This window comes from Canis aureus, chromosome 4 (assembly GCF_053574225.1).
Source record: "Canis aureus isolate CA01 chromosome 4, VMU_Caureus_v.1.0, whole genome shotgun sequence".
Lineage (NCBI taxonomy): Eukaryota > Metazoa > Chordata > Mammalia > Carnivora > Canidae > Canis > Canis aureus.
In genome coordinates this window covers 60,037,911-60,062,683 of record NC_135614.1, presented here as the reverse complement: position 1 = coordinate 60,062,683, position 24,773 = coordinate 60,037,911, and the positions used below count along the sequence as shown (strand labels likewise).

Below are 24,773 nucleotides of genomic sequence, written 5' to 3'. Positions count from 1 at the left end.
CCATATAATATGTGTGGTGCTCATAAGATGTTAGCTATTTTTGTATTTTTCAAGGATATAATTGGAGTTCCCATTGTAATTAGACAGACAAGGAAACAATTCACTGTGATCAAGGCTTTGATGGAGAAGATAGGACCGTGGGGGTTGCATGCATCATTCTGTTTCATTCTCATAAGGGTATAGGGCTGGAACCACTGCCCTGCATTGTTTCCATATTAAGCCACTTTGTTTAGTGGTTGCACCTAGAAGCATACTACTAATGCAACAAAAAATAAAATAGGTAACATTGGCCTGGTACTCAGGCAATGAGAAAACTGATGTCAGAGCCTGGAAAGATAGTGACAAACTGGTAAAACATGGTAAAATTGTCTCCTCTATATAAGCCTACCGTGCTGGCACCTCTAGAAGATATTAGAAAACAGAATATTGGTAATATTTGCTGATTGATATTAGCTTCCTTTGGCCAGCTGTTACAAGAAAGAGAAACTCAGGCAAAACTAATGATTGACAAGCCAAAATGAAAGCAAATAGAGTTGACATTTGGAATCTTACAAAATTAAAGAAAAACCAACTACTCTAGACTTCAAATAATAAGATAATAACTTAAAAGACTTTATTTTTTATTTTTTCAAAGTAGGCTCCATGCCCAGTGTGGAGCCCAACATGGGGCCTAACCTTATATCCCTGAGATCAAGACCTGAGCTGAGACCAAGAGTCAGACACTTAACTGACCGAACCACCCAGGTGCCCCTAAAAGACTTTAAATATCAACAACATGATAAACCTTTTCAGTGAAGTAAAAGGACTCAGAAAAAAAGATCCTATTAAGGGACTGAAATCTCATTCAAGCCTGATATCCTCAAAGGAGAACCTCATCTGCCACCTTGGCTTCATATTACAGAAGCTCAATTTTAGTCACCTACAGCTAAGAAAACTGGGGCTTCCATGCCCAACCTAGCTCCTGTTTGTACAACAGATGCCCTACCTAAGGCAAGGGAGGTGAAGAATATTGGGGCCCTGATCCCTCCCCCCATACTCTAGTCTGTAGGGCAGATGTTTCATGCCAGGGGGCTAGATGAAAGGACAGCAAGCTATCATTCTCCCAGGTCCCATTTACAAAGCAGAAGTTCTATCCTGGAAGGAGTGAACCTTGGGCTCCCATTCCTCTTCCAAAATCCCACTTGTAGGGTGGAGTTTCTGTGCCAAGAGAAGCCAAGAAGTTCCCTCAGCTCCATTTGTAGGATAGATGTGTTACTCCAGGAAAAATAGGCTGCCCCTTCCACCTCCTCTATTGCTCCAGTGCAATAGATTAGACAGCTATCCAGAGAGAGATGCAAGACGGGAGAGCAGGAAGCTCCACAGCTCCACAGAAGGAGCTGACTTTATCTGGTACATAGTGGGAGGAATGCATGACTTAGGCATTGTTGAAAATAGAGGTCTTAGTTGTAAGCAATTACAATTCTAATGGGCCTATAAAACAACAGCAAAGGAAACAGCAGGCCATCCAGAAGTTTATCAGAAAGAACCAGGGAGATAGCTAAAAAGTGCCCTGTAAGATTACAGTTCAATATTCACTGTCTGGAAGGCTATGCACATGTCTCGGTATCACATGGATTATTAAGGACCAACCAGAGAGGGCACTTGAAAGGCACTAATCACTGTCAGATGTGGGGCAGACTTGAAAGTGAAAGCCTTGCTGGCTCCAGGGGCTTAAGCACAACCTCTGACCCATCACTGGCTGAACATTTTTAAGTTTTTTGAGCCAGGGTGACCTCTAGAAAGCACATGGGGAGACTGAGTACTGACATCAGAGGCTACACACTGTCAGGGAAAATAGACTCCACAAAAATTAATCCAGGGAAGCCATTAAGCCAACTAACAAAATTAACAAAATGGAGTAACATCAATGAGCTCTGAGAGGCATGTATCATATCCAAGATTGCCACACTGTATTATCTCAAAAACTATGAGAGATACAGAGAAACAGACTATCACCCTTATACAGGAAAAACAATGGTAATAGAAACGACTTTGAGGTGGCCCAAATTTTGAAATTCTATGGCAAAGACCCCAGAGAAGCCATTATAGTTTCAAAAAGCTAGAGGAAATTAGATTAGGATCATGACAGTAATTCTTCAAATAGAGAATATCAGTAGGTAAACATTATTTGAAAGAGCCAAGTAGAAATTCTGGCATTGAAAGGTAACAGTACCTGAAATGAAGATTCATTATAGGGGCTCAACAGTAGATTTAAGTTGGCAGAAGACTCAATAAATATGAAGCTAGATTGTTAGCATACAATCTGAGAACAGCAAGAGAGAAGAATGAAGAAAAATTAACTGAGCAGGCTTCTGGTTTTTGTCTGATGCAGGGAAGTCTTGGAGTTACCAATCTGATTTTTACAAGCAGAAAAACAATCTGAACAAACTGGAAATCAACAACTCTTCTTGCATCTTGCAGAGAATTGAGGTCACAGAACAAACCACTGCCATGGAAACTAGAGAGGAAGGCAGATTCCAAGAGGTTAGAAGGAGAGGATAGCTCAGGGGTATAGAATGTCTTTCTGAAGAGGATGGTGACCTGTGTTTGTGCATACACTGCAACCCTTGAATTATATGCTTTGAGTGGGCAACTTGTGTGATATATGAACTATATCTCCATAAATCTGCTTCCAACAATTGAACTGCTGGGTCTGTATTATAAAGAGATAATTACACATTTTACAATAAAAAGAGGGTAGAAGAAAAGTTACAGGGAAGTATTTGCATGTGTACTCTCTTCTCTTGGTTTCTTCAAAAGGCAAAATTATGTAAGGCAACAATTTAACACTATATTGTTGGGTTTCAATATATAGAGATACAATGTATGTGACAACAATAACATAAAGTGGGGGGAGTGGAGCAAATTTTCCATATATCTTCAGATTAATATTAGTCTGAAGGCTATTATGACAAATTAAGAGATACTGTCTAAGCCCTAGAGCAACCACTGAGGAAATAACAGGTAGTTTAAAAACCAGTAGAATCTCTGCCCTCAAGAATGGAGAGCATAGCTTTGCAGTCCTTAAGTGTTTGCTGTAAATAATGACCTGGATGGTGGATGATGTAGAGAGGGGAAAATGGTAACTTTACAGTGGAGAAACATGACAAACACTACCTCAGATGATCAATGTTGATGTCAACACTGATGAGTTATATTGATATCATGTACCCTTGCTATAATATGATGAAGTAGTACTTTGCCTCTGTCATCTTCCTCCCTAAAATGCATAACTACAGTCTAAGCATGGGGAAAATATCAGAAAAATCTCAGTAGAAGGACTTTCCACAAAGTACCTGACCAGTCCTTTTCAAAACTGTCAGGGTTATAAAAACAAGGAAAGTCAGAGAAACTGCCTCAGCCAAAAGGAGCATAAGGAGACATGATGACTAAATGTAATGTAGTATCCTGTAGGGAATCCTGGAACAGAAAGAAGACATTAGATAAAACCCAAAGAAATCTGGATAAAGCATGGACTTCAGTTAATTAATAATAATGTATCAATATTGGTTCATTTATTGCAACAAATGTACCATAGAGTATAATATGTTAATAACAGGGAAACTACTTCAAATAATGGAATCAAACCTATATAAAAACTTGACTGTCAGTTTGCATGCTGGAGAATCCACAAATGGTATCCTCTGCAAATGAAATCATCCACTAGAAGTTCTTGAGGAAGCCCCATGAAGTGGAACAAAATTTAGAACCAACAAGGCAAGGTAAGAGGTTTCTGGCCCCTTTCCTTTTTCTTTAATAGAAATTACTTGGCCACGTGAATTACTTGGCTAATTGAATTTAAATTTAAATTTAAATTTTTTTATTTTTCAAAAAAATTATCTGGGAAGCATCCTGAAACCTCTCCATACACAGGGCATGATGGAAAAAGACAGAATTAGCAGGATTGGGAAGACTTAAGTGTATGAAGATTTGAACACGATATACCCGGAGAAGAAGATAGAGTGAAGAATGGCATGAAGTCTGAGTAACGCTCTGAAGGAGGGATGTTCCAAGGGTAGAATGATGTATTTAGGTGAGACACATGAGAAAGGTTTTCTGTAATGTATTTCTGTTAGTTTAGCAGATGGAATGCACATGTTAATGGAGGGTGTGCAGGGGAAATATAGCAGGGTGGATACCATGAGTCTGGGATTAGAGTGATTTTAGAAACATTTTGAAGCCAAGGGTCTTACCCTTTGTTCACTTCATAGAACAGCAAATTCCCTTGAGTAAGACAAACCCTGATGAAAGACCCAGATGTATATCCCTTTCTCTCCCAGTTTTCCTTTCGACCCTGGTTGGCTGCAGGACAGAATTCTGCTGAGTTCTCTTCTCTTCCAGGGAGTTATACTATCATTCAGCATTGGCCCTTGAAAAGAGTCACCACCTTGTATTCTAAGATAGGTTCCTTGTAGGGACATATTGACCACTCTTTCCATATTTGCCTCTTTTTCCACTAGGCATCAAAGCCTAGTAACCAATGGGCTGCTTCTCTTTCTTAAAAAAAAAACTTACCCAAGGTACTTTTTAAATGTCCTCTCTCCTCACGGGAACTTGCCTACCTTATTGAGCATAAGGATGGTTTTCGTGGCTGTCTTTTCCTTACAAAGTAGGTCATATGAACCCACAGGTGGGCTGTGTTTACTTTCTTTAAGAAGGTATCACTTGGCTTGGAAATACCAGCCAGCCACATCTGAAATCCCAGACACAGGAGACCAAAGATGAGGGTGAGGCTGCCTGTAACCTCTTTGACAACTAAACCACCAATGGATTATAATCTTAAAACCATAGCACCATGGAAACAGTCAACAGAATTTTGTCCAGGTGGTACTAGAGAACTCACATAATCCAACAATTTAACAATAAAAAGAATTTTCACTTACTGATTAGAAAGGTTTTTTTACGCATGTGGCTTATTTTTTGAACCTGAACACGCAGAGCAAGAGTAGTAATATCTTCTTGGTTGCCTGACAAAAGCATAAAATAAACCTGAAACCCTGATGTACCAGAACTTACGAGGGAAAAGGAAGCTTATTTGATCAGGGGAGTCAGAAGCATTTACTGGCTTGGAGATGAAAGTAGAAAATGTAAGGTGCATGAGATGGGGTGGGGAGATCAAGACTACTACTTCCTTTATCTACTCCCTTGAAATTTCTTCATTATTAAGACTTTCATTCACCTGCCTTTGGTTTTAACATATAAGGTATGAACTTTAACACAGATATAAATGCTGCTACTTCTGAAATTAAGTTCTTATAATCCCCAGTCTAGTGACAGCTCATTTGGCATATCTCCATAACCTTGCATAAGACAATGGATACTTAAATATGACGCCAAAAGCATAATAAACAAAGTTTAACAAAAGATGAATTGGGTATTATAAAAATTTAAAAATTTTGTGCTTCAAAGGACACTATCAAGAAAGCAAGTAGAAAAAAAAGAAAGCAAGTAGATATCGGACAAAATTTTGGAAAATTATATAGATTATAAGGGACTTGTATCTAGAATATACAGAGTTCCCATTGAAAAGAAAAATAATCCAACTTAAAAGTAGATCTAGGAGGGCTCCTGGATAGTTCAGTTAGTTAAGCCTCTGACTCTTGTTTCAGCTCAGGTCATGATCTCAGGGTCATGAGATCGAGCCTTTCATCAGGCTCTATGCTGGGCATGGAGCCTGCTTAAGACTCTCTGTCTCCCTCTGCTCCTCCACCCCACCCAACTTGCATACATGCTCTCTATCTTAAAAAAAAAAAAAAAAAAAAAAACATAGATAAAGGATCCGAATAGATGCTTTTCCAGAGAAGATACACAGTTGACCAATAAGGCCATGAAAAGAGGCTGAACACCATTAGCCATGAGGAAAATACAAAGCAAAGCCACAATGAGATACCATCTCACCCTCTAGTATGTCTGTAATTGAAAAAATGGACAAGAGAAAATGTTGGAAAGGATATATAGAAACTGGAATCCTCATATACTTCTTTGCTAATAGTAATGTAAAAAAAGCAGCTGCTTTGGAAAACCGTCTGACAGCTCCTCAAAAGATTAATTGTACTCCTAGGTATTTACCCTAAGAGAAGTGGAGACATATACCCACACAAAGACTGGTGCACAAATGTTCATAGCATTATTCATAGTAGCCAAAAAATGGAAAGAGCCTGTCTACAAACTGATGAATGATAAATAAAAGCTGGCATATACATATTACATATTATAAAATATTATTTGGATGTGAAAAAAGTGAATACATCATACAACATGGATGAACCTCGAAAATGCTATTGGATCAAGGACCACACATTGCAATATTCCATTTATATGAGATGTCTAAATTAAGTAAATTCAGTGTCAAAGTATATTGGTGGTTGTCTAGAGATGGGAAGGTTGGGGAGATATAGGGAGTAACTGCTCATTGGCACAGGGTTTGAGGGTGCGATGAAAATATTCTAAAAATAACTATGGTGATGGTTGCACCACAATAAAACCACATAAATACCACAAATGGGTAATTGTATATATGTGAATTGTATCTCAAACTGTTATATATATAAATGAAACCCAGATCTGGTACTGGGTACACTTGTTGCTCCTGGAGTGTCACAGCTTCTAGGCCTATCAACTGAAAGAGGAAATAAATATATGTGTTTATACTAACTCCTGTATATCCACATATCTATTAATATCCCTGTATGTATCTATGTGTATCTACAGTAAGTGAAACACAATTTCACACTGTCTCCAGCTCTAATCCAAAACCATCCAGACCATCCTAACCTTCCCCAACCTAGCTCCCCCATCTGCCACCCATTTATTTAATTGTTCAATTCCAGTATACATGTGTAGTGGTTCAGAATTATTATCCTATTCCCCTGTGGAAGATAACTTTAGCAACTGGGGTACAGTGTTTATGTTTATTTGCCTCTAGACTTATTCTTCTGCTTATTTCCCAAGTTAAGCCAATATGTTTTCCCCTCAACCCCTGCAGTGAGGCTACTTGTTACATGTGTAACACAGATTCTTTTGTCAGTCTAAACTCCATCCTGAAATTCTCCTACTGCCCAAATTGTTTTTAATTGATTACATTCAAGTTCATGGTTTGTGCTTAAAGTTCTATGGGTTTTGACAATTTGACAGCGTCATGTATACTCTCCATTATAGTGTCATACAGAAGAATTTCATATCCTAAAAATCACCTGTGCTTCATCTATTCAATTCACCTCCCCTCTCTGAATTCTTGAAAACCACTGATATTTTTATTGTCTGTATTAGTTTTCTTTTCCATAGTCCTATAAATGGAAACATACAGTATACAGCCTTGCTGCTTGGCTTCTTTCACTTAACAGTATGCATTTAAGATGCATCCATGTTTTTGTGTGGCTTGTTAACTCGTTTCCTTTTGTCACTGGATAGTATTCCATTGTATGGATGTACCAGTTATTTTTTATAGATTTTGTTATTTAGAGAAATTTTAGGTTAACAGAAAAATTAAGCAGAGAGCACAGAGAGCTCCCACAGTGCACAGCCTTCACTGCTATTAATATCACATACCAGTGGTACATTTGTGGCAATTGATGAACTTACAGGAACACGTCATAATCATTCAAAATCCGTAGGGTTCACTCTGAATACTCTGTATTCTATAGCTTTTTATGAATGTAAAATGACATGTATTCACTATTATAGTTTCATACAGAATAGTTTCATTGCCCTAAAAAATTCTATTATCTGCCAATTCATCTTACCCTCCTCCCTTTAACACCCTCACAAATACTAACCTATCTTTTTACTGTCTCTAGAGTTTTGGCTTTTCTATAATGTCACATAATTGGAATCTAACAGTATATAGCCCTTTCAGGTTGGCTTCTTTCACTTAGTAATAATGCATTTTGAATTCCTCTGTGTCCTTTCATGGCTTGATAGATCATTTCCTTTTAGTACTGATAAATAGTCCTTTGTCTAAAAGTACCAGTTCTCATCTATTTGGAGTTTTTATAGAGTGTTTGTTGCATATGTTGAATTTTGTTGAATGCATTTCCTGCATCTATAGATGTGATCACATAGTTTTTGTGATTCTGTCTGTTAGTAAGATGGGCTAATTACATTGTTTTATGAGTGTTGGACCAGCCTTGCATTCCTGGAACGAACTCTACCTAATCATGATATATGATCCTTTTTACTTATTGCTTGATTGTATTTGCTAATATTTTGGTTAAGAGTTTTGTGTCTGTGTTCATAACAGATACTGACATGCAGTTTTGTTTTATTTTTTTTTAAGTTTTTATTTATTTATTCATGAGAGACACAGAGAGAGAGGGGCAGAGACACAGGCAGAGGGAGAAGCAGGCTCCGTGCAGGGAGCCCAATGTGGGACTCAATCACAGGTCCCTAGGATCAGGCCCTGGGCTGAAGGCAGCACTAAACCACTGAACCACCCGGGCTGCCTGCAGTTTTGTTTTCTTATAATGTCTGTACCTGGCTTTGGTATAGCATAATGCTTGCTTCATAAAATGAATTCAGAGGTACTGTCTTTGCTTCTGTCTTCTGAGAGATGTCATGAATAATTGGTATTATTTACTCCCTAAATGCTTACTATTATTCACCAGTAAAGCCATCTGGGCCTAGTACTTTTTGTTTTCTAGAAGCTTTTAAATTACTGATTTAATTCCATAATTCACTTTACAAAGATAACTCATTTACTTTGTCAAAATATTTCCAAAGCTTCCCCAGTCCTCTACTACCCTACTCGTGCCTTCCTCTTTCTTCTGTTTTCCTTCCCTTGTTTCGTCAATTTTCAGCATAAATGTCTGTTTTGTGTTCTGAAGTCTCATAGGGGGATCCAGCATTCCCAACCACAGCCTTCCTCTGAAGTAAAGGAGAGAGAAAGAAGGATATTCTCAGGCCCAAGAATGAGCCAGGCCTTGAAATCTGGGATCTTCACTGTACATTTAGCCTTTATAGAACACGTGTGTCTAGATATAAGAAGAAGAAGCTGATGGCCCATTCCACAGTAACCTCACCTCATTTTCCAAGTACCTTCTAAACAGATTGGTGAGCCATTGACTCCTATTAAGACTGATGTTCAAAAGAGGAACAAGATTGAAGAATAGGAGAAACACCTGTTCTACCAGGTGGGTACAAGACATTCTCAGTAAAGGACTAGGAACGTGGGCTCCTGGTGTTGAGAGTGAAGGGAGTATAGGAGAATCACGAGAGCAGTGACATGAGAATGTAATGGAAGGAGGGCAGGTGGACTGTGATAGGCTTGATGTCTTACCCCTGAAAGGAAATCTCAAGTTGTGTTATTTTTTTCAAAGATTTTCTTTATTTATTCATGAGAGACAGAGAGAGACAGACAGACAGACCCAGGCAGAGGGAGAAGCAGACTCCATGCAGGGAGCCTGACGTGGGACTCAATCCCGGGTCTCCAGGATCACATCCTGGGCTGAAGGCGGTGCTAAACCGCTGAGCCACCCAGGCTGCCCAAGTTGTGTCATTTTTATTATCATCTAACAGGTTCGAAAATTCAGGCTTTAGAGTCATGAAGGGGGAACAGCCTGGAATGATACGCACTAGGTATCTTCAGTGTACCCTCAGACAAGTGTTCTGAGGGCCCAGTCATCAATTTGTTATCTATCCCAAGAACTTTTCTGCCATACAGCTGAAGGGAAACCATATGCACTTTCTCCACAGGGTTTTACTCACTTTCTGAACCCAAATGGAAGATCCCAAACAAATACTGAATTTCCCCAGATTTTGCCCCCATCTGGAGATTGTCAGCTAGGGAAGAAAATTGCACAATAACTGGGTCTAAACAGAGCGGTTTTTGTTGTTGTTGTTGTTTTAAAGATTTATTTATTCATGAGAGACGCACACAGAGAGAGGCAGAGACATAGGCAAAAGGAGAAGCGGACTCCCTGCAAGGAGCCTGATGTGAGACTTGATCCCGGACCCTAGGATCACACCCTAAGCTGAAGCCAGATGCTCAACTGCTAAGCTACCCAGGTGTCCCTAAACAGAGGTTTTGTTTGTTTGTTTGTTTTGTTTAAAAAGGACCACAAGCTTTATTAAAAGTAAGTAAAGGTAATATATAATATATATAGATGGCACATGGTGCCAATTTTATTTGCAGATATTACAATACTTCAATGCATGTTTACAAGTTACACCTTTGCCTTGGCTAAATCTTGAACTACTGCAGAATTTAGCTGTGCCAGAGTGCTGATCTTAGCATGCTTAGAGGTGGCATACTTGTTCTTGATTGTCATGTGCTTTGTAAGCCCACGATTCACCATGACTATATTCTTTAGAACATTTAGAAGGAATTCTTCAGTGTATGACAGACAGATAATGCTGTAGAGTTGGTGTCCATTCACCATTATTTTTTTTATTTTTATTTTTTATTTATGATAGTCACAGAGAGAGAGAGAGGCAGAGACACAGGCAGAGGGAGAAGCAGGCTCCATGCACCAGGAGCCTGACGCGGGACTCGATCCCGGGTCTCCAGGATCACGCCCTGGGCCAAAGGCAGGCGCTAAACCGCTGCGCCACCCAGGGATCCCCGTCCATTCACCATTATTGAGAATTTTCAGCGCTAAGCAAAAAGCTCCTGCTGCAATCTGAGAAGGAGGAAAGTGCACCATATCGTAGTCTAACATAGATAGTTCCATCAGGTATTTGGCCAAAATATGTTGCTCAACATCAACCTCTCCAATCTTAGATGCTCTCCGAAGGAAATGCAGGGGTGGAGGGTGGCCCAGACCAAAATTTAAAGATCTTAGAATCTTCATTTCCATCTGTCTGATTTGGTGTTTAGTGTAAGTGTTGTCAGTCACAAAGGCAAAGTCACCAATTTCTGGAGGGTACATTTCCTCATATTTGCTTGCAATAAACATGGCAGTGACACCAACCAGCTGCAGCATCTTCTTGGGCACACAGTTCTTCTGCGTGAACCGATCAATAATGGAAACAGTCACGTACATGGTCTCCTGCAGTAACCTGAATTTCATTTGAACCTGTACTAGCCAGTCAATTAGGATAGCTCTCATGTTTCTAGTGACTTCACAAGCCAGTAGGTATTTTGGTTTGACTGCTTGTTCTTCTTCAAGTTGTCTCAGATAAGCATAAATATCTTTCGCATATTCACTACAAAGGTTTGGATGAGCTCCATCTTCTGCATCTACATCATTCACCTCAAGAATTACATCAAAGAAAGCCTGACACAGATATTCTTCTGCAGGGGCACATCTAGATGTTTCCATCCAGCTTGGAGAGGGAGTATCAACCAAAATAGGCTCTGGTGAAAGTTTTTCTTCTTTAACTGGCTCAAGTTCTGGCTCTTGTTCTGGCACAGGTATAGGGGACAGGCTTGGGTGCCTTCTCCAAAGGCTTTGGTATTTTTTTAGCAATGACTTTTCCAGGAACCGAAGTTTTTGCTTCCTTTTTCAGAGGCAGTTTGGCCTGTGGTTGTTCACTGACTTTGTTACCAATGTCTCCCAGAGCAGTTCTTGGCCTCAGGCAGGGCTTGGAGGCTGCAGCAAAGGCCAGAGGCATCCGCTTTGCCCCTGCCATACCTATCTTCACCTTATTTTCAACATTAACTTTTGTGTTCCTGGTGACCCGGAGCGCCATGGGCACGTCTTCACTGGGGTAGAGGAGAGCGCGGGAGCGACCAAGGCCTGCGGGTCAACAGCAGGTCCTCCGTAGCACCTAAACAGAGGTTTTTGTACTGACCTAGTCCAGCCCTCTAACTCCTCCACACTGGTGCCCAAGTGGCTTGGGGATCCCCCCAGGAAAGCACACCCATTCCCCATGCACAAGGAGGTGCTATAGTCCTGGAGCCCTTCCTAAACACTTGAGAAGGAACACAAGGAGCCTAATTTCCATTAAACAGAGTGGGATCTCAGAATTCTAAGTCACAGACTTGTGTAAGCAGCAGAGTTGGCCTATACTCCAGAGTTTATTTTGCAGTTTCCTCCTACCCTTCTTCTGTCCAAACATTGAAGAATCAAGATAATATCTGCAAGCCATGGAAATCTTGTAAATAATGATGTTTGCACCAAAGGCACCAAGCCTTTTTTTAGCCTGCCCAATATACTCATGGCTCCATAAACGGTTATTCTCACCAGAGCCCCCAAATGTAGCTGTCATTTAGATTTTCACTTGCCCCCTGGTACTAACTAAAATGTCCGTTTCTGTCATTTAAGTTTTAAAAACTCTCTGGACACCTAGGGAAGTTGTATAACTCAGTGATTAAGAGCACAAGTTTGAGTCCCTGGTTCCAGTTTGTTTAGCCTAGAAGTGGAATTGTTTGATTATATGGTAATTCTATGTTTAATTTTTGGAAGCACCACCATACTGTTTTCTGTAGTGACTTCTGATGTACAGTTTTAAGTTCAGACTTTCTAATATGGCAAACAGAAAAAAAAAAAAAAAAAAAAAACAACTGGAAGCAGAACTGACCTTCCCTCATGGAGTCAGATATACAGGCCTTGGTTAAAGATTGAAACCATTATCATCAGCTTTTCTTCTGATATGAGAGTATTGCTTTTTTATCATTTAAATTTTGTCTTATATAGTGATTTTTAAAAAACTTAAACTGTATAGACCTCATATGTCCTGGATGTCTGTCAAATGGCCCTCAGGGTTTGAATCTTTGAGAAATGCTGAGTAAACACTGAACAAATGCATACCTCACTCATTTGCCACCTCCTCCAGGGACATTTCCACCCCTCTGCCCAAGGCGGTTCTTGCTGTGCCCTGAGCTCCTGGAGCAGGCCCAAGGAGCAGATAAATGCCTGTTGACACTGCCACTCTCTGAGGTCCTCATATCTTGGGCTGACTCCAGCGTTAGCTTACTGTGTTTGTGCATGCGTTGTACCAGAGCATAAAATATTTTTTAAAAACATGACTCAGAGTACTCCCCGACCCAGATTGGCTTGTCACAACAGGTAACTCGTGGGTATCTGGTTTTACTGACAGGTTCCCCAACAATTAAAGGAGCTGTGTTCTAAGAGCAGTAATTCATGCTTATTGTGAGAAATCGGACATACAACTGTAAAGAAGAAAGTGAAAAGCAGCTGATAATTCCACTGCCGGGGTAAACACTATTAACATTTAATGGGTTATCCTTTCATATATGTATAGGTATTTACAAAAAATGGGGCGTAGTTTATACGTTTATAATTAGAGTTTTACTTAGCAGTACACCATCAACATCTATTTCATTATATTAAAATGGCTTGATTATATTTCTCCGCGTAGATGTGCTACGATATATTTAGCCAAACTCGTATTTGGAGGCCTGGTTTGCTTTCAGTTTTTGAGTAATCTAAATGCTGGGATAAACGCCTGGCTTCTAGATTAGGAGTTTAAGATGCAGTTTGAATTTTATCCACAAGAGGGAAGCAGACCACTGTGAGAAGACATGCTAATGTTTAAAAGAAAAACAAAAACAAAAAAAAAAACCCTAGAAAGTTCTTTGGCGAACATAAGCTCATCCCAAGCTTGTGAGGTATATATTAATATTTTCTGCATTTTCTAGGTAAGGAAACGATGTGAGGATGATAAGTGACGTATACAGATTCTCACCAACCAGTGAGTGCTAAGGTGGGATTCAAAGCTGTCTTCAACACAGTTGGCTTGCTTCATTTCCCAGCACTTCCAAAGTTGACAACAGTAAAATGTTCTCCCCACATTCTATTCAGTTCTAGGCACTGTGCTGGCACACTATGCAGAAATAAATAGGAGGATCCCTGCCCCTCAGGGGTCATTATCAGGTATGAGGACAGACTTGTACATAAATAACAGAATGACTAAATGACCACCAGAATAGAGAAAGCCCAGGAAGGCAGAAAGTCACTTTGCAGCAAGACTAAGCATGACTTTATAAAAGAGACTTGATAACAGTGAGAGTTAAGGTGTGTTTAGCATTTACTTTGTAAGAGGCACTGTGCTAATTGCTTTATATGCATTTATTAGAAATTCCCCGGGTGGGGCACCTGGGTAGCTCAGTCATTGAGTGTCTGCCTTCAGCTTAGATCATGATCCTGGGGATCCAGGGATTGGGGATTGGGGATCAAGCCCTGTGTCTGGCTCTCTGCTCAATGGGGAGCCTGCTTCTCCCTCTCCCTCTGCCCCTCCTGCCTATTTGTATGCACTCATTCATGCTTCCTCTCTCTCAAATAAATAAAATCTTTAAAAAAAAAAAAAAAAGTTCCCCCGTAGACCTAGAAGGTGTCATCCTTTTTACAGTAAAGACAATCAATGGTCAGAGAGTTAAGAAACTGGCCACCTGTAGAAGAACACTGGAATCCACATCCTTTACGTTGGTTTGACAGGACCAAATAGGGATGGTAGACCTTCAACAGGCAGAACTTGGAAAGAGACTTCTAGGAGAGAAACATGGAAAAAAAGTCCTGGAGTCAAGAAACACAAGTACATTTGCAAATGCAAGGGGATCAGTGTGCCTAGAGGGTGAAAAAGGAAGAATCTGAAGAGTTCGAAACTAGAAGTCTGGGAATAGCAAGCCAGGGAGGTCCTACTAGATTTTGTATTCAGGAAGGAACCAATCCAAGAGAATGACATGACCTGTGCTTTATGAAGATTAAGTTACCGCATTGCGTAAGGGGACAAGGATACTAGTTAGGGGATTGTTAAAAAAAATCCCAGCCAAAGACAACCAAAGAAGGAATGAGAACTGAATGACATTTATGAGATAAAAATCCATAGGATGTGACATCTCATTAGATGTTGGGGAGAGAGAAGGGAAAGCTATGATTAAGGTTTCCATGTTCGGGCAACAGGGAGAATGTGAGCATATATTCTAGAGGAGAGGCTGTGGGGAGGGAGAAAGGCATGAGGGACTGGCCTGGGGACAAAACATGTCACTTTTCTTCTGTGAGACTGAGCAAAGGGCCTGAGTGGAGATACTCACTAAGGAGTTGGCAGTAGGAAGCTGGTGCTTTCGATATGGTACCTGAGAGTCACAAGAAAAGACTCCAGGGAACTGGCTAGGGAGAATTTATGCTTAAGATTCAGCAGAGGACATTCATACCCCAAAAACCTATAATTCCACTGCCAGATTTCTGTCATAGCTAAATAAAATCACATGTGCACAAGATGTGTGAAGGATGTTCAGGAAGCATTGTCTGTAGCAGTGAAAGGATGGGTGAGAGGAGAAGCGAGCAAATAAACCATAAAACATCCACATTGTGTAGTGGTTAATAATTAAGTAGATTTAAAATGCTAACATGGACAGATTTCTAACACATACAGTGTATGAGGAAAGCAAATTGTACCACAATAATAATGTGTCATGGGATCCCTGGGTGGCGCAGCGGTTTGGCGCCTGCCTTTGGCCCAGGGCGCGATCCTGGAGACCCGGAATCGAATCCCACGTCGGGCTCCCGGTGCATGGAGCCTGCTTCTCCCTCTGCCTGTGTCTCTGCCTCTCTGTGTGTGTGTGTGTGACTATCATAAGTAAATAAAAATTAAAATAATAATAAAAATAATAATGTGTCATAATATTTATAGGGGAAAAAAGGAGAAAAAAAGCCAAACAACAACAACAAAATGCTGTCACATATATATTTTAAGTGATACATGTGTGTGCACAGAGAAAATTCTGGAAGGATCAACAGACTGCTAATTATGTGAGAGGAGAAGAGTTGTGACAAAAATGGAACACAGAAGGGGTGGAATGGATTTTTGCCTTAGTTATCAAGTTTTAATTTTACAAGAAGAATGTAATCATGTATTGCTTAGTGAATAAAAATTCCCAAACTATTGAAAAACAACATAGTTCCAATGAGAATAAGAGAGAATGGGAGAGACAGGGACATATTTCAAGACTCAAGGTAGGGCAATATTAATGGGAACACTGGGAGAAGTTTCTGGAAGTTCCAGGTGAAGGGAGCAAGGATCCTCTGCACTCACCAACTCGGCAGCGACAACCAGCAGGATGAGCCCTGTGAGTCCAGCTAGTTTTCAACACCTTTCAATTATAGCCACAGCTCCCGTGTCCTTGAAAGGTCACCATGTCCTACCACTTGCCTTGGAACGAGATGGTGTTTATTTTGTTCTTTCTGAGTTGTGACTGTCCTAAGACATTTCATTCAGCTCTTGTGTTTGGACATATCCTCCTTTCCCAGAAATCCCACAGGGTTCTGGTTCTCATTCCAGTCTTTCAGACTGTCTGTAAAACCCACTTCCTTTCATTCCTGCCCCAGTAAATACCTGTCGCGCCTCTTGTTCCCCATTCAAAAATATTCCCATTCCAGGTCGCTTGCTGTGGGAAGTTTTTAATGGAATTTCTCAAGAGACACCCAGCATAGCTGTAGCTAACACTGAGCACATGGAGGTGCCAGGCACAGTGCCCACTTCACAGAAGTAACTCATTAATCCTTCCAACAACCTCATAGGTGAGTACTATTATAACCCTCATTTCACAGCTGAGACTTGGTATGTGTGATTAAGCATGTGGTTGGTGAGAGTGTGTGTGTGTGTGTGTGTGTGTGTGTGTGTGTGCCTGTGTTCCTGTGTGAGTTTGTCCTAAGGGATTAAGAAGGGGGTTGATAATTGGGAAGGCATGAGGGACTGGACTGGGAACAAATTATCAAGTGCTCAGGGGGTTTCAGTTTGCCAAGTGCCTTTATAACCATTATTTCATTTGATTTCACCACAGTGCTCTAATGATGGTGGTCATTAGGAAAAATAATGAGATGAATCAAGCTTTAATTCCCTTAAAGTAGCAACCATTGGGTCAAAGGTTTTTGGGGCCCATTAGCCCACCATGCAGCCTTGGACAAATCTGCAAGGGGGAGGATGTAGACAGAACGTGTGTTCTCTGTGGCTTCCTTTGACCTCACTCTTCAAGGATCATTGAGTTTCTAGCAGCCGTTCCTCCCAGTCTGGACGCTCTGGGCCAGGCACACACCCCCAACCCCCCCCCACCCCGCTTTCCAAGCCCGCCCATCCCAGGAGATAAAGCTAAGTGGCAGAGGAGCCAGTTTCCTGGGGTTAATAAACAGGCTGTTTATAGCCAGGAGCAGTCACGGGGCAGGAACAGGCAGGCTAGGAGGTCATGCTCCTTCTGAACGTTGAGATTTCTCATAAACATCCCCTGTCAGCCTTCTGGGATGCAAGGACAACTCTGGGCCCATTGCCCTTGCCTGGCAGAGTGCCAGGGCCCCCACACCTGACTTCCTTCTCCTTTCTCCCCACCATGGGTCTCCTCCTCTTTCTTTTCTCCTCTCCTATCCCCTTCCATCACCCCTCTTCCATAATGGAGAGAGGACCCATTTCCACATTAGACACATTTAATAAATTTGGGCAGGTAATTCATCCCTCTGAGTCTCAGTTTCCTCCCTTGTAAAATGGGGGTAATAATGGGGCCCTCCTCCAAGAATATCTGAGAAGGTGCCTTGCACTGTATTTAGCACAGACAATGGGTATTTAAAATGTTTGCCTTTCCCTTTCCCCATCCACCTCATCTCTTCTCCTTAATCCTGGTCCCCACCCATGTGGTTTACATTCTAGTTGGGAGAATGGGATAGATTTTAGATAGGTAGATAAATAAATGAATGAGGTCACTTAAAGTTGTGAAAAGGTAATAAAAGAATAACAAAACAGAGTGATCTGGGGAAAGAGGCTGCTTCTGTCTGCTGTCCTTGGGATAAAGTCCAAGGTCATTGCCAAAGCGCATCTCCATCTGCCCTTGTTTACCCCTCCAGTCTTCCCTCTCATGCCTTTTCACTTTGCGCTCTCTGCTTTAGCCATGAAGAGCACAGAGTATCAAAGCTGGAAGAGGCCAGTCAGCCTTTGATCCAGTGGTTCCTTGGGCCCCAAACACTCTCCCCTGTGTTGCACCATGAAGGAGACCTCCTACTCCTTCTCAGATTACTAGTTACTTCCACCTGGAAGCTGGCCCTGTGGCCACTGAGCTAGTTAGGTTTCCCTCTCTGTGCTATGACTTTTCCCCGGGAGAGTAGCCATCACCCAGCACAGCCTAGGTTTATAGTCACCTCTCTACCAGACTCTGAGCCTCTTGAGGGCTGGAATCACTCCTCATTCACTGTGAATCCCCAAATCCTCAGCAGTTGGGACAGTGCCTAGCACCTGGTAAATGCTTAATAAAGACCTGTTGTTTACTAATATGCCTATGGAATACTTGGTTTAGTTTAAGAGCTAAGTGATATGGGGAAAAGGCACCAACAAGTCATGACTCTGGAGACAAAGAATGAATTGGAAGGGGAAAAAAATCTCTGTTCTTGTTGAAGTTCATGTTCTAGTGTCTTTCTGCTCCAACACTATTGGCACTCCCCCAAAAGGCTTACTGAGCAAGCAGAGCAGAAAGCATTGACCCCACTTATCACTTCCCAGAGGAGGATCATGCCCCTGAGGGGTGAATCTGTTTTGGCTGAAGTTATGCAGGCAGGTGGTGGTAGAGCGCGTCTGGATAGAAGTTTAGGGCCCCAGAGATGAATGCCCAACCAACCTCCTCATCTTTCAGGGCATGTGGATGGGCATGGTGATATGCAGACTCTGAACTCAGTGTCCTAGCTCATTTCAAATCAAAATAGCCATTGGAGAGTGATAAAAGCCATGAAGGAGGAAACAGTATGATTTATCCACAGTCCACCCTAACCCTATAACCCAACTCAGATTCTCCGGGGCACCACCCCATTTGTCCTCATGGACTCCTTCCCCAGGTTCAGTTCATGAGAAGCTACACCCTTATAGACTGACCAGGATGGGCAAAACCCTAGAATTCTAATTTCCTCATGTCTGAATTGGAGGGACTGCAAGGTTCAGAGAGAAGGGACTGGTCTATGGCATGTACTAAAATAGGATCAGGACTCCAGACTATCATATCACTCCAAAACCTTCTCAAGTAGACTTCACAAGCCCCTTTGACATGAACCTTCTGAGTTGGGGAAAGGGTAGGAATGACAAGGACCTGACCTGACCATTTGTAAGCTGTGGTCCTGTTGGGAAAAGAGAGAAAGGGAGGGGCACTGATAAGCTACCCACCCCATCTTGTTGTTCTGCTCTAGAGTTTACTAGTTTCTTTTAGTCCTCATTGGTTTTGTGCGTTGTTAGTTAACCCACAGGAAGTAGGATGTGGGTTGTTCACTGTTAAGTGATTGTTTATGAAGGGTGTTACTGCTTCTCCAGCTCTACCATCTCCCAGCCCAACAATAACCTAGAAAGAAGGGAGGTCGGTGGAGTGAGGCTAGCACAGACATAGGTAGGGCTCCCTTACTAAGAAATGGGAAAAAGAGTTTGGGGTTCTAGTAATATATAAGGGCATCAAAAAGAATGGAAGGGACCTTTCTCACTGAAAGTTTGGAACTGCATTTAGCCTAGATTTGATTCTTATAGTGCCTATATTTGCTGTGAGACCTGAAATCACTCAGCCTCTCAGAGCCTTAGCTCTCAGATGGGAGGGTTGAATGAGATAGTCTCTAGGGGCTCTTCCCCTTTTTATAAGTCCTCCCACTAAGCTGACTTTGAAGCAAGTAAGAGTCATTAACTTCATGTCAGGTAAGCTCAACAAACCTGGTATTGTCCCAGGCCAGGTCCTGGTGGAAGTTTAATTGGGATATCTGCAGAAAAGAGTAAACATAGTAGGATTGCTATGCTTCGAAAGATCTGCTTGCATAGTTGGCCCTTGGTTGGCATTTGGAAACTTTAGTTTCAGGAGAATTCCCACCATTCCCAGAATTGATAAGAGTGGGTCACTATGCCCAAACTGTTGATTAAAACAATGTGGTTCATGCTGAACACCTGCTTTCCTTCTGGGAGTCTGGAGTTTTGGCACATGCTAAACAGAGGATGCCTACCTACATGGCTATCCCCCGGTAAAAGCCCTGGGCACTGGGTCTCTGATGAACCTCGCTGGCAGACAACATTTTACATGAGTTGTCACAGTTCATTGCTAGAGGAACTAAGCACATCCTGTGTGATTCAACTGGGAGAGGACTCTTGGAAACTCGTTCCTGGTTTCCTCCAGACTTTGTCCCATGCACCTATTCCATTTGCTGTCTTGGCTTTGTGAGCTTTCACCGTAATAAGTCATAGCATGAGTATGACTATATGCTGTGTTTTGTGGATCCTCCTTGTTTTGTGGAATCACTGAACCTGGAGGTGGTCTTGGGGACCTTAAACAGAAGATGAGCTGAGATTTCACAACCATAATCCTTTACCAATCCCTTATGATTATATAGCTTAAACTAGTTCTGTCTAGTAGAAATATAACATCAGTTGCATATGTAATTTTAAATTTTCTAGCAGTCACATTTTAAAATGTAAAAAGAAACAAACGAAATTAATTTCAATAATATATTTTGGGGGCATGTGGGTGGCTCAGTTGGTTGAGCATCTGACTCTTGATTTTGGCTTGGGTCTTGATCTCAGGGTCATAGGATCAATCCTCATGTCAGGCTCTGCGCTCAGCATGGAGTCCACTGTCCCTCTCCCTCTGTTCCTTTCCCTGCTCACCGACTCTCTCTTCCTTCCTTTCTCTCTCTCTTTCTAGTTCTAAAATAAATAACTAAAATCTTTTTTTTTAAAGAATCTATTTTCTTTAACCCACTATATAAAATATTAAAATTCCAACATGTAAGGATATAAGCACTTATTAGGATATTTTACATTCTCTTTTTTCTTTTGAAGTCTTCAAAAACCAGTGTGCATTTTACACTGGTGGCACATCTCAATTTGGGCTAGCCACATTCCAAGTGCTCACTAACCACACCTGCCTGGTAGCTGCCATGTTGGACAACATAGGCTTAGAGATCTGGAGACAGAATATCTGGACCAGAATTCTATCATCTACCAACTGCATGACTTTAAACAAAGTTACTTAAACTCTTTATGTATTAGTTTCTTCAACTGCAATTGGAGATAGCGATGTTAGCTACTTCATGAGGTTGCATGGATTTTTCAGAAAGTTAATAAATTTAAAGCAATACCTGGTACATATAGGATGTTGAGTGAACACTGGCTATTACTCTTACTATCCAACAGTTTTGCCCTTGAGATCAATTAATCCAACTCCTCATTCCATAGATGAGGAAACTAAGGCCCAGAGTTTGAAAAGCCCCGGTTTCAAAAGTAGAGGCTCTAACTTCCTCTCCTCTTTATGGACTCCCTGTCTCCTGGCTGACTCTGAGATTGGATCAGCCAATTATTCGGGAAACCAGCAGCAACAGGTCACACCTGGGTTCTGCAATCCCTTCTTGATTGCAAAACAGGGCCACTGTTTGAAATTGGCACCAAGGTGATGGGGGTTGGGCCTCCCTTCTGCTGCCCCCATCTGGACCATCAGTTGGGCTGGCTGACCCCATCAAATCCAGCGTTTACTCAGCAGTGATAGGGCTAGTTTCCATTGTTCTGGCTTTTTTTCAGCTTTTCTTGTTTATCAACCCAAAGACACAAAGCATAGCACTTTTAAAAAACCTTCTTTAAGTCACCTGTAGTCATCCCTACCTAACCACCAAACAGGTAAGTAGTAAGCTCCCTGTCTATCTCCAAAAAAGATGGTGAAGAGGCACTGGGTGTCTCCTTGTCTGGGACTCTGTAGTGTACATTCTCAGGCTGGAAGCAAAACTGGCTTCTGATTCCTCTACAGCATCTGTTTCCACCCTTCCTTTCCCGAAATTCAGTGCAAATCATTTACTCTCCTGTGATGAGCTCACTTAGCTTCACTCACATGTCTCAAATCTTACTACCAGCTCAAATCTGACCAGTTTTATGGGCTTACACTCTTAGCACCTGCTGACCTGAAGCTCCACTTATTCTATATGCTAAGTAGTGTTTTATTTGACATTTACTTAGTATTTACTGAGCCTCTACTATGTATTAAGCCCTGTGCAAAGTTTTTGAAACGAAGCCTCTGTGGACCTTGCAACTTCGTGTAGCAAGTAAACAAGAAATGATGATAAAGGACAACAAAGGGTTGATACAGAAAGTATCAAACATTCTAGGAACAATACTAAAGCAAGGGGACCTAAACAGAAGTGGAGATGTGAAACTTGGTAGGAGAGAACCAGTCAAGGAGAGAATGTAGAGTGTTCCAGGCAGAGGGAACAGTGGAGACAAAACCTGGAGGTAAGAGAGAATGGCATGTTGGAAGAACCGAAATAAGGCCCAGTACAGCTGAGATAGAATAAGAGGAGTGTGGCTGGAATTTGAGGACATTGTCTAAAGCACTAAGGAATTTGGACTTCAACCTGAGGCCAAGAGGAAACAGCCTGGCAGAGAATAACATCTTTCAAAACATAGGGTTCTGGGAAGGAATCAACTAAATGAGCTCAAAAGGTGGGCAGTGAAAAGACTGAGGCATGCTATTTCTACGTTTGTCTTCATGCTCTTGGTGTGAAAGCTCAGACCTCCTTTGGAAGAGGCGAGTGGGTGGCCCTCAGCACCCAACATGCGCCCCTGGACCCCAGCCCACTTTCTGTGAGGCCACTACTTCTGAGCTTCTGGCAGCACATACTTTCCTTAGACCCTTGGACCTGCAGAGCCACAGAGACCGTCACTGAGAGACTGCCAAAGACTCTTTTCTAACAGTTGGACCAGTTGAGGCCCAGAGAAGTAAAGTAACTTGGGTGTGGCCCCACAGCAAGCCTCAGGCCCTCTGATTCCTTATTATTTCCCCCAAAGAAACTGAACACCAGGCCTGGGACTAGGATGAGGCAAGTCAGGCACACAGGGTACAAAATTTAAGGAGGCACTCACTCTCAAGTGCCAGCTGTGCACTTGCAAAACCCTAGGTGCCCCCCTGGCCTCATCTGGATACACCCAGCGGACAGAGATTGTAACTTTCAGAAAATTCTCTGATGTCTCTCATGGTGTTTACATGATGCTAGGCACATATTTTGAGAGTCACTAGCTGCCTACTGATGATAACGAACAATGGATTGCTGACAAACTGATAGGTGTACTGATATTTGTATCTTTGGGTAAATATGACCCTCAAAAGACAACAGAACAAAATGAAGGCTGGCTGAGACTGGAGTCTAGAGATCTTGATTCTGGTCCCCACTCTGCAACTGATTTACTATTGGAACTCAGGCAGATTGTTCTTCGTCTCAAGGCCTCAGTGAAATGAGGTGGTTGGATAACATTTATTAATTATTATTAAGCACATACTCTGTGTCAGCTGCTGTTCTAATGCTTCTGCGCTTTAACCCATTCGAAGACTTTCTGGGTTTCAAGATCCCCTTCCCTTCAACAGGCTGTGGTTTGAAGTAAGAAAGGCTTTATGGAGAATGTGGGACTTGGGACCCAATTTGGAACTTCCAAATTCCCATGAGGACAATATGGTCAATCAGAGTAAAGGCATGCTAGCTATCTCAAGGCACTTCTCTGCCAGAAGACAGAATCGTCTGCCTCAGAATCACCTTTGGAACATACCTGAAGGCTGAGCTGCAACCTTTGCTCCCCGAGATTCTAATACAGTGAATCTGGAATGGGGTCTGGGAATCTATTAAAAGCTTCTGAGGTGACTCTGGTAGTTGGGCAGATTTGGGAAGCACTGATCCCAACACATTCCCCTATCTATGAATAGGATCATACCAAGACAGCCCAGACCTACAGCTGCCTACCTCATCCATAGTATCTCCAAGTAGAGAAATGAATTCTTTGATTGATTAATTTAACAACTATTACGCACTTGTGCTCTAGGCCCTGTGCTAGGTAGTGATTATGGTCCCTACTCTCAAGGAACTTCTGTTCTAGGTCACTTATTTTAGAAGCAAGTCATCTAGCCAGAACCAGAAGAGCTTCAGTTTATCAATGAATCCCATCATCACACAGTCAGAGAAAACAAGGCCCAGAGGGGGAAAGTAACACATTCCAGACTACACAGTGAGGAGATGTATTTTCTTTTTTTTTTACTTTTCTTTTCTTTTCTTTTCTTTTCTTTTCTTTTCTTTTCTTTTCTTTTCTTTTCTTTTTTCTTTTTTCTTTTTAGGAGATGTATTTTCTGCTCCTAGATCAGCTAAGGTCTCTCACTGTTCTTCCCAGGAAAGAGCTGCATTCGAAATCCATGGGCACCGAATCTTTACTCTTATTATTATTATTTAGGATTTTATTTATTTATTTGAGAGAGAGAGAGAGAGAGAGAGAGAATCCAAAGCATACTCCTCCCTGAGCTCTGAGCCTGATGTGGGGCTTGATCCCACTACCGAAGATCATGACCTGAGCCGAAACCAAGAGTGGGGTGCTCAACCGACTGAGCCACTCAGGTGCCCCCCACTCTTTGCTTCTCCCTGCTAAGCTGCACGGAGCAAGCCCTCCTAGGAGTCTCACCTCAGATCTTGCTGTCATTTTTAATCCTCGACATCCCTTCAACTGGAATGGAGGAAGGAGGAAAGAGGGAACATCTCAGGGTGTTTTAAAACCTAGGAGTAAGCAGTATTTTCTAGGATCGAGCCTTCCATCAGTTCTTCGGTGATATTTAAAGCCCTGTGCCCCGGCTGCGCTGGGAGGACATTGCGCCTGCCTCCTCCTGCACTTTAGAGCCTAAAGAAGAGGGGGCCGCCTCCTGGGTTGACGAGGACCTACTCCCAATTCTGCCCAGACATGCTTATGTCACTGTCGCCCCGAGCCTAGGGAGAAGGAGGGGAGACTGTGCCCGCCCCTGAGATGCCAGCCGCCCTGCGATTGGCTACAGGGACCCCGGCCCGGCCGCGGATTGGTCATCGCTGAGGGCTTGAAAGGTGGCTGAG

At 42.0% G+C, this 24,773-nt stretch overlaps 1 protein-coding gene and 1 pseudogene across 12 annotated transcripts in view; one reads left to right on the top strand and one right to left on the bottom strand.

The window, feature by feature from the left end:
- LOC144312796 (zinc finger protein 12-like) overlaps positions 1-16,467 on the top strand; it is a 163,765-nt gene extending 147,298 nt beyond the window's left edge. For 8 of the 12 annotated variants that reach the window (XR_013378404.1, XR_013378405.1, XR_013378402.1 and 5 more), the window contains 3 exons: positions 8,862-9,167; positions 13,018-13,135; positions 13,580-15,567. Coding sequence is in view for 5 of the 12 variants with exons in the window: in XM_077895863.1 (XP_077751989.1) it covers positions 8,862-8,869 (8 nt within the window). In the remaining 7 variants the exon portion in view is untranslated. Of the gene's footprint in view, positions 1-8,861; positions 9,168-9,885; positions 10,110-13,017; positions 13,136-13,579; positions 15,568-16,316 lie in introns of those variants that run through there. The other 4 variants (XM_077895864.1, XM_077895865.1, XM_077895862.1 and 1 more) reach the window with 4 other exon arrangements.
- On the bottom strand, positions 8,793-15,332 carry LOC144312797 (G2/mitotic-specific cyclin-B1-like; annotated as a pseudogene).
- Positions 16,468-24,773: the final 8,306 nt, after the last annotated feature.